The 11,208-nt window shown below is 32.5% G+C and overlaps 2 protein-coding genes across 3 annotated transcripts; one reads left to right on the top strand and one right to left on the bottom strand.

Moving 5' to 3' along the window:
* Window positions 1-64: 64 nt before the first annotated feature.
* Window positions 65-5,391, bottom strand: LOC100643003 (leucine-rich repeat-containing protein 58). 2 transcript variants are annotated; one of them, XM_003397800.4, is made up of 5 exons: window positions 5,118-5,391; window positions 2,664-3,177; window positions 2,020-2,236; window positions 1,584-1,773; window positions 65-683 (listed from the first exon to the last, which is right to left on the bottom strand). In XM_003397800.4, the coding sequence occupies exons 2-5, from the start codon at window positions 3,134-3,136 to the stop codon at window positions 520-522; spliced, it is 1,044 nt and encodes a 347-aa protein (XP_003397848.1). In that variant the 5' UTR covers window positions 3,137-3,177; window positions 5,118-5,391; the 3' UTR covers window positions 65-519. The 2 variants fall into 2 exon arrangements, with proteins under 2 accessions (XP_003397848.1, XP_012167440.1); XM_012312050.3 differs by lacking the exon at window positions 5,118-5,391 and adding an exon at window positions 4,121-4,326.
* Window positions 5,392-6,853: 1,462 nt separating this feature from the next.
* LOC100652080 (mitochondrial ribonuclease P catalytic subunit) lies at window positions 6,854-9,408 on the top strand. The gene is made up of 4 exons (XM_003397791.4): window positions 6,854-8,051; window positions 8,145-8,391; window positions 8,507-8,634; window positions 8,715-9,408. Exons 1-4 carry the CDS (start codon window positions 7,228-7,230, stop codon window positions 9,034-9,036), a joined length of 1,521 nt encoding a protein of 506 aa, XP_003397839.2. The 5' UTR covers window positions 6,854-7,227; the 3' UTR covers window positions 9,037-9,408.
* The last annotated feature ends 1,800 nt before the right edge of the window (window positions 9,409-11,208 follow it).

The raw sequence follows: 11,208 nt of genomic DNA, 5'->3' as shown, positions 1-11,208 counted from the left end.
GTTTCATTCGCGACGGTTCCGCACGATGGACGGTGGAGTAAGTATGAAGCGAATTAAGCTCGAATCGATCTCGATGAAATGTTTATTTTACGAAATATTTGTCCATGCATATGACAAATTTGTACGCGTAAGCAGACTCATACATATAAGACTTTGTAAAAGTAATTCGTCATTTTTGAAAGACTTTTTATTCTTAGCGACAATGTCGTTTAGTCAATCCGAGTGCTTGGTCGACGAACAAAAATTCGACCTCGAACTTCGACTTTTCTCCAACTTTCGATTTTAATTTTCAATTTCAGATTTGTCCGATCGAAACGCTTGATTTATTGCAGAACGTAATTCCTCGCGTATCTCTATGCTTAGCCTTCGACTCTTGAACCCGATACTCGTGTTTGATCTGATTTGAGCACAGAGAGAGAATTCGTCGATGAATAGCGCGATAGTTCAGTCGTTAACGCCCTCTGAACGAAAAACGTAACAGCCTTCGGTAATATTAATACAAAATTCCAGTAATATCAATCAGCCCAGAAGAACCTTCCTTATCATCGCGCCACTGACTACTTCGTCTCCGTCTCGTGATTCTATGCACTTCCTGCTACAAAGGTACTGTAGCAGAGGTAGACGATATTTGCCACAGAAATCGACGAACTTGACGTGTTCCACTCTGTTGTTGAAGAACACACCTGGAAAGAAATGATATTTTTATAGATAGAGACACTTGGAAAAGAACAAGTCTTTGTATTATAAAAATCTTTGTTCGTTGGCACAAAAGATATAACTGACAAGCGTTTTGCAAAAGGAGTACACGAGAGGTCTTAATTATACATTAATATATAAGGTGTCCTAAATTATTTAATCTGATCCCTATGAATATTTCTGAAACTATTCATTAAACGGGGAAAATGTTTCGAATAACATTTACATGGTTCGATGTTAATAATTGTTTTGTAGATAGAAACGTAAAAAACATATTAAGATCAATTTTTCTTTAATGGAATCATATATTTTGCAATAGATTGGTCGATCCATTTTGACATATCCTATAAAAAAATCATTAGTTTAGCAGATATTTTAACTTTTATTTTGTAAAACCTGTCGTATGAAACACAGTGATCCTGTAGGGAAAAGATCACGAGTCCTAATATTCATTGCTTTAGAACGATTAATCTTTGTCCCAACAGAATCTTTTATATAGACAAAAGTAACTAAGATATTGACAAGCTGCGTAAATAAATTTAATCATCAGAGAACGTACCAAGATAAAAAAACACAACGACTGCGTTATCTGTATAATTGAAACAATTTTGAACGCAATAGTATAGATTACTAATGTTAAAAGCATTAACAGACTACAACGGGGCAAATGAAAATTGCTAACAAGCAACGCTTCACGATGTCTTATCGTCAGGCCGATGTTTCTTACTTGTTTCATGAATTGCAAACGTGAAAACAATCTCGTGGGGAAAGGCGCGATAGAACGGTATATCTATGATATTATAAGGGATTGTAATAGAAGGAAAATCGATGTCGATGGTGGTAGAGCCGATAGAACTTTGAACTTTGAATCAAGCTTAGTCACTGACCTTTACACTTCGAATTGACGCAACGATGACCGCTGTTTAGATACTCCACCAGGTTTCTTGGTATACTCTCCCCGTCATACTGGATGTTGTTAGTCATGATAACTCTGGCAGCCAACTCCAGCAAAGACGGAGGATTGTGTGTCATGTCCGACACGAATCTTACTACCAACGGATTATCTCTTAAAGATAACTGGACAAACGAATAAACGAATAATTTGGGGAATAAAATTCATATAAACTAATGTTTAAGTGGTGGATATTGGGAAGCATCTTTGTCGATGTTTAACACATCTTCTGTATTCAGTCTTTTTCGAAACGTGGTACATATATTTTCAGATTTAGAATATATATATAGCAAAAGTAAAAACTAGAACGTAATTGTAGAAGATCTAGACTAATTTATACTACGTAATCTTTTTAAGTAATTTTATACCACCTCCGTCAGACAATTTAACGTGATGATCTCGGTAGGCAGTGTCCTCAGTCTGTTTTTGTGAAGCAGTAGTGATTTCAAGTTCGTCAACTTTGCTATGGAACTAGGCAGGCTTTCCAGCATGTTATCGCACAATACCAACGCCTGGAGAGACATCAGTTCGCCTAAGGTAGACGGTACTTCTGTCAGTCTGTTGCCTCCCATCGATAACACTTGCAATCTTGAAACAAAATTATTAATCTTTCTATATAATTCCCATACTAACACAACTATTAACCTAGATAAGTATGTCTATCATATTTCTGAGAAAATGATTGCAAGATACCTAATTTTGTGATTTTTTAACATTGTCCATACCGTTTAATATCCTTTTGAGAGAATGGCCCTTCTTTTGGAAAGTCAACTAACAGTAATCAAAAATTTGATCGATACATTCAATTTAGAGGTCAAATAGAGGAAAAAATGACATTATTTCGAAAATATCACGAAAAGATTCGGGTGTGTCTAATTTTCCTATATTTTTACCATATTTTTGAAACCTGTCCAAAGTTGGAATACTTTCGTGAGCCACTGTGCTTTAAAATCGAAATATTTAATTAAACGTACGTGGTGGCTGAAACATCAGAAATAAACGAACCCAAAAATACCTTTGCAGCTTCCAAACATCTTTACTGATCTCGGTGATTTGATTGCCGCCCAAATACAGGTACTTAAGATCCGTCAAGTCAAAAACCTGCTCCGGAAAATCTGTTAGCCTGTTGCCGCTGAGATTCAGTTCTCTGAGCCTCGACAGATTTTGAAAATTCTTCGGTAAGGAATCGTTCGTCAAGTTATTGTGCTTGGCTACCAAACAGGTCAGGGGACAATCCTCGAAAAAGTCGGGCAACCGATGAAGACCACAGTTTGATACGTCCAACGAGTTCAAGTTCGTGAACCTGACTATCGTCTGTGGAATACTGGTCAGCCGATTCTGATGAAGTAACAAGGTGTCCACGTGTTCCGGATTCTTGGCATTGATGAAATGATCGTCCAGTAATTGAGGGTCGAGCATCAAATAGGACAGATCTAGTGTCTTGCTGGCGGAATCCGAGTCGCTCGAGTCCGACGTGTAGTTCTCCATAAACGAAGTTTCGCGAGTTTCCGTTCAGCTGTGTAGAAAACCTTGGGAAACAGAAGAGAAAGGATGAAACAATTTTTTAGAGAAAATTGTTCATTCACTCAAAAAAAAAAAAAAAAGAAAAAAGAAGAATAATTGCAATATAATTATAGCTGGATTAATTTCTTTATATCTTGAAGGTTGCTTATCATTGCTCTATTTGCTACTATTCTTTTTTCCTTTTTGAGAAAAATATTAATTCTTTTACTTCTTGTATCGTCATTTTCAAACAACTTTCAAAGAAACAGATGAATTGCAGAATTTCTTCATCAAACAATCGCCGTTTTTTATTTTATCTTATTTACAAAGATATAACATGTTTATGATAATCACGACGACTTTTCCTATATATATATATATATACACACACGGATATGTACATTATATATGCAAATCATTTTATACACGAAATAAATCTTGCTGCGCGTGTTAATCTAAGCGTAACTACTCTCGATAAAAATTGAGAAAACCTAAGCACACACATATAAACGGTATTTTATATTCCCTTGGTTACGTACTTCGAATCAATAGAAAACATTTAAATGATAAACCGTTAATTTATATCTCACTCTGGCCACCAGTGATTAACGGGTTCCCAATGGTAAACAGATATTTTTAGATGAGATATCGATGTTAATGTTTCGTTAACTACTTGATCGACTAATGGCGTTTCGCAATTTCGATGATGCATTACTTGAAGAACGGTGACGAGGGAAGCGAATGCATATATCGGTAATTAGTTTGATTCTTTGAGAGATAAATGTCGTTTTCTTCGAGACGGTGACTCGTTATTTCTTTTACGAAAGTGTTAGAAATCTTTCAGGAGGAAAGTTTCCAGAACGACTTTGTATTTTCACGAAGAATACGATATACGGAATACGATACTACGTAAAATAAAAATATTGCGAAGGAAACGTTTTGTTTTCTGTATATAATGTACTTGCTTACCTTGAGCGATCAATAAATTTTCGAACTCGATTTTCTCAAAAACTGTTGCATGCAGAATCCGTATAATATCTCTTTCATCTTACTTTCAAAGTTATTTACTTTTCTTTCGACGAATCTCTGTATAGAATCCTTTTGTTCCGTTGTATTACTTGTCCTGACACGTTTGAAGTTAACGCTAACTCTATTACTTTACGACTAATACATAATCGAAGACGAGCAGAAAACACCGAAGGGGGTCATATCGTGAACCGTGTGAATCTCTCTTTATCTGTTGCAACCTTCATGATTTCGAAGACCGTGACGAGAGGTCGTGAAACGTTGCGATATTTTGTTTCTATAATACAATGATGACAAGTAAGAATAATAATTCCGTTGACTTCTGGCGCGTCATCAGATGTTAGAAAATATAAAACATAAAGAAAACTGTCTTAATAACGCACTTTTCTTATTTTCATCTTCGTTCGAAAAATTCTTATTCGAAGAATCATTCAGGCAAAGGCCATCGATTGTTTTGATAAACGAACTATCTATCGTTACTACGTTACTACGATACGTTACGAACTACTATCGTTAAAGTACCAATGTAAGAAACGAATTGAGAATCGAAGCTCAGTGCCTTTGATTTAAAAAATTTCGCTCATCTGTTTATGATCTAAAACAGACCAAACGTCCACTTTGAAAATTTTCCTGCGTCAATGAAACGACGATGGTAATTTCCTTATCAGATAATTAAAATTGAGATAATTTCAATCGAAAACTCTTTCATACTTTTAAAAGCGAAAATAGACCTGTCAGCGATCTTTGTGTATAAACGAGTTCGTATCTCGGAATATCTTGGTCCTAAGGACTTCACGTGACTTCCGCCATTTTCGCGAAGCCATCGCATAGTTGTAGGATTAAAATTAATTAACCACGAAGTCAACTGGTTCGCGTAGCCGTGAACGTTTCGAGTATTCCGATCACACGAAATAATCCTGTCTCAATAATATTCTCTTACCTCGGTGCAATTTCGTCTTTTGTTGAACGTCAGAAAGTTTTCCCCCTTCTACGTTGTTGCAAGATTGTCTCGGTCGTTCACTGTTCCGAGTTCCGTGCCACGCTCGGCCGTGGTTTACAGAGAAACTGGGTTTACGATCGGTTCAAGATGTGTGAGCGTCAGGCACGAGACTAAACTATATCTGGTTTTATCAGTCCTCTTTATAAGTTGTTGCAGAAGCACTTGACATCACCGACCGCGTGTTGATTCGCATGGTAGATGTCGTGGTAACGAGTGAACGACACATTTCAAGAAAATTTGAATTTTTTATTAGCTATTAACTCATTAAGGACAAAGCAATGTTTATCATAATGTTATAAATATATAGTGCTGTGAGTTAGACCATTTTCGTTTTTCATAAAACAAGAGATTTTACGTTTATTATTATAAAAAATTATAACAAATTAATATATTACAGGTTATCCACTATATTTTATTTAATTGTGAAAACATATTTCGGTAGAAAGTAAAGTAAGAATTTAATTACATACAAAAAGGAAGGGATAATACTTTTAAGAGTTGAAATGCGTGATTGGAGATTCAGATTTCCAAAACATTATTGATACTGTAGTATTGCTTTTTTTCAAGAACATTTTTTTGCCAAAGAAACTCTTTATATCTATGCTTATTGCCAGAAGGTCGATCGATAGATTTAATTTATTTATTAAAATTTATTCGGTATTGAAAAAATTATTTAAATTGAAATATTTATAACGGAAAATTAATCAATCTTTTATCGTTAATTTTGCACTTATTACATTCAAATTAAATTATTCTCAATTATACAATACTGGTAAGAATATGGTCATCGTATTACACATTCTAGAATGTTTTAAACAATGTTTCTAAACATATAGTAATTTTTATTTCTACATTATTTCAAAGGTTGAAGAAAAATTTGGAAAATGTAAATACAATTGTGCTGGAGGAACTGACGGCTATTGGGTATTAAACATGATTGACACGAAAGCAAACGATTGCAGGATTCCTTTAATTAAAAGCCCGAAGGCAACAGCTTTAATTAATATTGCTATCGGCTTATTGTTGAAAACTATATAAATATATCTATACGAATACATATATTCATCGATACAAGAAATCGTATAGCATCAAGTTTATAAGTAAGCGAGATTTTATTTTAAAGAATGGATTTTAAAGAATGGATAAATATAAGTTTAAGTTAAATTATGATTAGATTAGATCTAAATTATGCAAAAAATAGAAGCATATTGTCACCCTGTAAAAGACTAAATGCATAGGAGTGATCACAGGTATTATGATGATAACTTTGCCGACTGTTTGTGTGAATTTTTATAGTAGCGTTTCTGCCGCCAGATGGAATTGGTTCGATGGAGTCACAAATAGCGGCAATACGAAAACATTTTACTTTTATATAATGAATGTAAATAGTTCTACAAACTAATTTCATTGTTTTCTGCCTAATATAAATCTGATTTTCCTAACAATTATCACTTATAGTGTATAACGTCTAAGTAAATTTAAGATATGCATAAATTTTATACACGTATAACTTTTAAAGTAATGATCTTCATACCTTAAAACTAACATTTTTGGATTTTATTTGTGGAAAGTAAAAATCATATAATATAAAAAAAGAGTCAGAAATTCGATATATATAAAAGACAAAGTTCAGGAAAAATATATAATTCATATTCATTCATTCATAATAAAAATAATAATTTAAAATTAAGACAAAATATTCGCTTTACTTGAGTGTAACTTTTAACAGCTTATATATTGCATGTAACTAAAATTTTAACGCTGTGAGTACTTCAAGTTAGTGATCTCCGTGTTGTAAAACTGGATTTTACTTATTAAAAATTATGAGAAGAAAATAGGTTAAAAATTTGACGTATTCCAAAATAAGTTTAACCTTAATATTTTTTTAAAGAATATTAAAATATATCGTGCCTTTATTGTTATGTTCTGTTCAACCGTGATTGCTTTTTGAGGTTAGAAAATGACAACAGACTCCATACATTAAAGTGAAAAATATACCAAAACATTTTGTAATTTTAGTAAAATTGAGATTAATTGAAATAACATAAAAATGTTTTCATATATTCGTCAAACATCAGTGTTACGTACAATTATTAGAAATGTAAACATAAATACTACTGATCAGAATATTGATAAATATTGGCAACATATACTGAATAATTGTAAAAATGCATTAACACAACCTAGTACTATATCAAAAGAAACATGGGAAAATGTAAGAAAACATATGATAGAATCACAATGTGATCCATCTACTCTTGATTTTATTATTCTAAACATGTTTCAAAGAATGAAATATCCAGATGCTGGAATATCTTATTATAAATTTTTAGCAGATAATAATTATAAACCTGAAATTCCTGTTATTACTAAATATTTACAGTTGTATGACATAAAAAATGATCCAATATCAGAATCAGATAAAGAACATATTTTAAGTTTGTACAATAATATTAATAATCAGTATACTTTATTTAATGATCAGCTCAGTAATGCTTTTATTCAATGCTTATGTAAAGTGGGCGAGTGGGAGGAAGCTATCAAAATTATAGAAAAACACGAAGAAAGTGATAAAATTTTCCTTCGACATGGATATACTAACTTAATTTCATATTTATTTAATCATAACAAAGAAAAGTTGGGATATGAATATCTAAAGCTTAGCCTACAAAAAAGCAATGGGCCTTATGACAGTGCATATACTACGTATTTAAAATATTGTTTAAAAGAAAAAGACACATTTAATATGAAAGTTGAGAAGTTATTTCTAATGTGGAGTGCATATGGTATTAAACCTAGTCAAAACACTGTATTTGAATATATGAATGCATGTAACGAATGTGGTTGGTCTGTCAATCAAACTGTAATGTTAAGGTATAAGATATACAATTATTAATAATAATAGTAATTAGTTTTATTTTTCCATACCATTGTCCTTTATTTTGCCTTTTATGTTATTTCACATAGATTAAGGTGTCACAAGTGTAAAGAAGACATTTCACAAGAAAGTATATCTGACAAGGATTACGAGCGTTTATTGGAAGCTACAAAGAAAAAATTGATCTTTAATGAAATATGTTATGTAACTAATGCGCAAGAGATACAATCGTTTATAAATTTTATTGATAAAAATAAACCATATGACCTGATCATAGATGGATTAAATATTATGTTTCTTGCTAAAAGAAGTATGAAGTATGATCTAACATATGAAGTAAGTAACTTTGAAACTATCATAGTTTAATAAATAATAATAAATAATATTTTAACGATTGTTATTTTTTTATCAATTGAATATGCACGATCGATAAGTAATTAATATTTTGCAGCTCAAACAGATTTTCAAATCTTATAAAGAGCAGAATAAAAAAATATTAATCATTGCAAGAAAACATATGTGGAAGTTTATAGTTAAATCAGGTCTGCAAAGCGTAAATTGCTTCTATGTTCAAAATAGGTATGCATTATAGCTATCTATAATATATCGTTATTTATTCCTTAAACCATAGATTATATTTATATTGTTCCGTTTTTTAGCTCAAAAGATGATTTATTTTTATTATATGCGGCATTTGCGAGTAAAAGAAATGCTAGAATTATTTCTAAGGACTTGATGCGTCAACATATATTTGCTTTGCAAGACCTTGAGTTAAATGCTCTCTTTAAAAAATGGCAGTTCTCGCATCAATTTGTTATTGATACAAAGAAGGGTTACATGCAGTTAAATGCACAGTTTCCTATTGACGCCACCGTTCAGAAGCAAAATAATAGTTGGCATATACCATATGTCACTAATGATAGAATATCTAGAATGAGGCATACAAGTACCAAAAAGTGGATGTGTTTCAAAATGAACTAATAAAATTATATGAATATATTTCTGTAAAAATTTTTAAAATTGTATCTATTTTAGAAAAATAATAGATGCCTTCTTTTTTTAATACATTCACATTTACATGAATATAAAAATGTGAATATATTAAACAGACGGAGTTATGCTTGATACTGAATAAAATGTTGTCATAATACATATGTATAATGCATTACGTCTTTTCTTTTAAGTTTATTTTATAAATATATATATATTATGCGAATTTTTTACTTTTTTTATCTAATTCATTGACAGGATTATGTCGATAACAAAATGTTTCTGTTGTACGAAAATGTACTACCAGATGGCGCATAGTGCGTCATTCGATTTAGTTCAATAAAATTCGTGTCATACATTCCAGTTTGTGCTTTTCAATGCAACAGGTGTTACGGTCCGTCGAGTTTTCGTGTGAACTTTTTATTATACGTTGTTGTACGTTTGAATAAGTGTGTACGTATTCTTTGACGTCTTCTCGTCAAAATGATACACGCTTATTTTCGCTATTACATCCCTTGATCCAAAACGCACATCTTCAAGAAACGATCTTTGGTGCTTGAAGTATATACATATATACGATATTTATATATAGAAAAACAGTCATACTCGTTTCGAGGCAAGTATTTGTTTATTAACCATACAAGAGACAAAGCACGTTAATTTACGCATCATCATTTCGATATTACTGTTTGGTGACAACAGAACGCGAAGTATTTAGGTTATTTGTGACTTAATTGTGATTGTTGACACGTGCGTGAAGCGAACGTGATTTATTTGTAGTTGTCCGTTAACGAGAACGCTTGTTGTTCATTACGGAATATGCGTGTTCCGTATTATACACTATAAAATACACGCACTAGTTATATTATTGCACCAACCTACTGGCGAACATAATTATTATTACTCATTTATTTTTGTTTTACAGCATCGATTGCAAAACTCTTTCGTTGGTTTGTTGTCATTACTGTATGCATCACGATGCTGTCTGTTTGGTTACTTTATATTCTCTTTATTATAATCATTAATTTGTATGTATACATAATATTCTCTATATGGTCTTTTGTATCGAATAATGATTGAATGAAGTAATTGTATTTGAAACGAATATAAGGAAGTGATTTTTACGACAGATCTCGCGAAACGGTGACAGTGATAATCGATAATAATATCCTCGGTCGTATCGTGAGGGACATCGCCAGAGAGTACCTATCTTTTCCTGATGCTCGTTTCGCTGCGCCGCCATAGAATACGAAGGATCAGTCGTCTGACAGTTAAGTTCTCAAAGCGTGATCTTTTTATGGCATACGTGACACATCGGTGACACATATCATTGGTACTTCGAACTTAAAATGTTCATATTCGTTTTACATTGCGCGTGTTATTTTTCTTTATATTATACAAATATGTTTCCATGTCGAAAAGAAGAATATTTTCGACAATTGTGAATAACAATGAGAAATATTGAAAAGCAGTCGCGTGACTATGATGTCGCGGTAGTCGTTCGTTTCGAAAAGGAAGTTAGATAGCACGGTTTAAACGCATTTGCGTACAAATGAGCACGTAAATGAGTGGATTATTTAAACGAGTCAATCAATGTGGTGCATTCATCTTGAAAAGGAGGCGATCCAGCGGGAAACGAATCAGGTTTGTTACGAGTTTCCTGAACGTGTTTGTTACTTTCATTTTTTTGTCTCGATCTAAGCTTGAAATGACAATTTACTAACGACTCCTAAAGGCACGTGTCATTCACGATTTGCTATTTGAGATATTTTTTATTAAGAGCAATTCATCTTTAAGGATTTATTTAGAAATATACATTTATTCGTTGCGTAGACTAACGTATACACGGTGTCTAATAACGTAGCATGATATTGAATTACCACTTCAATTACGACATTTTTAATTCGATATTAAATTCTCAATTTTTGGTAATCAGTGATTACGTAATGGAATCCTAGATACGAAAAGGGAGAGAAAAATCGGTCGACCTTGAAACCTCGATAGAGCCTCTACCTAATAGAAAATCACGAAATAGATATCGATGTAATTAACAATGTCGATAATCTCCGGTTCTAACATCGTAAAAGTGAATGGCCTGGTGTTCGTACTCCGCGGAAACCCGTTTTTGCGCGTGGGTGGCGCAAAAATATTAGAACCTACGCG

This window comes from Bombus terrestris, chromosome 9, assembly GCF_910591885.1.
Source record: "Bombus terrestris chromosome 9, iyBomTerr1.2, whole genome shotgun sequence".
In the NCBI taxonomy this organism is placed as follows: domain Eukaryota; kingdom Metazoa; phylum Arthropoda; class Insecta; order Hymenoptera; family Apidae; genus Bombus; species Bombus terrestris.
The sequence above is the reverse complement of the archived record's forward strand: the minus strand, read 5'-3'. Positions and strand labels throughout refer to the sequence as shown.

Bases quoted from the DNA above. Each gene is read 5' to 3' on its own strand.
- LOC100643003 (XM_003397800.4), bottom strand. From the start codon at position 3,136: ATGGAGAACTACACGTCGGACTCGAGCGACTCGGATTCCGCCAGCAAG. The intron at 2,237-2,663 runs GTATTTTTGGGT...TTTTGTTTCAAG, and splicing joins GATGTTTGGAAGCTGCAAAG to ATTGCAAGTGTTATCGATGG. The intron at 1,774-2,019 runs GTGGTATAAAAT...TCGTTTGTCCAG, and splicing joins CGTTAAATTGTCTGACGGAG to TTATCTTTAAGAGATAATCC.
- LOC100652080 (XM_003397791.4), top strand. From the start codon at position 7,228: ATGTTTTCATATATTCGTCAAACATCAGTGTTACGTACAATTATTAGA. The intron at 8,392-8,506 runs GTAAGTAACTTT...AATATTTTGCAG, and splicing joins AGTATGATCTAACATATGAA to CTCAAACAGATTTTCAAATC. The intron at 8,635-8,714 runs GTATGCATTATA...TCCGTTTTTTAG, and splicing joins TGCTTCTATGTTCAAAATAG to CTCAAAAGATGATTTATTTT.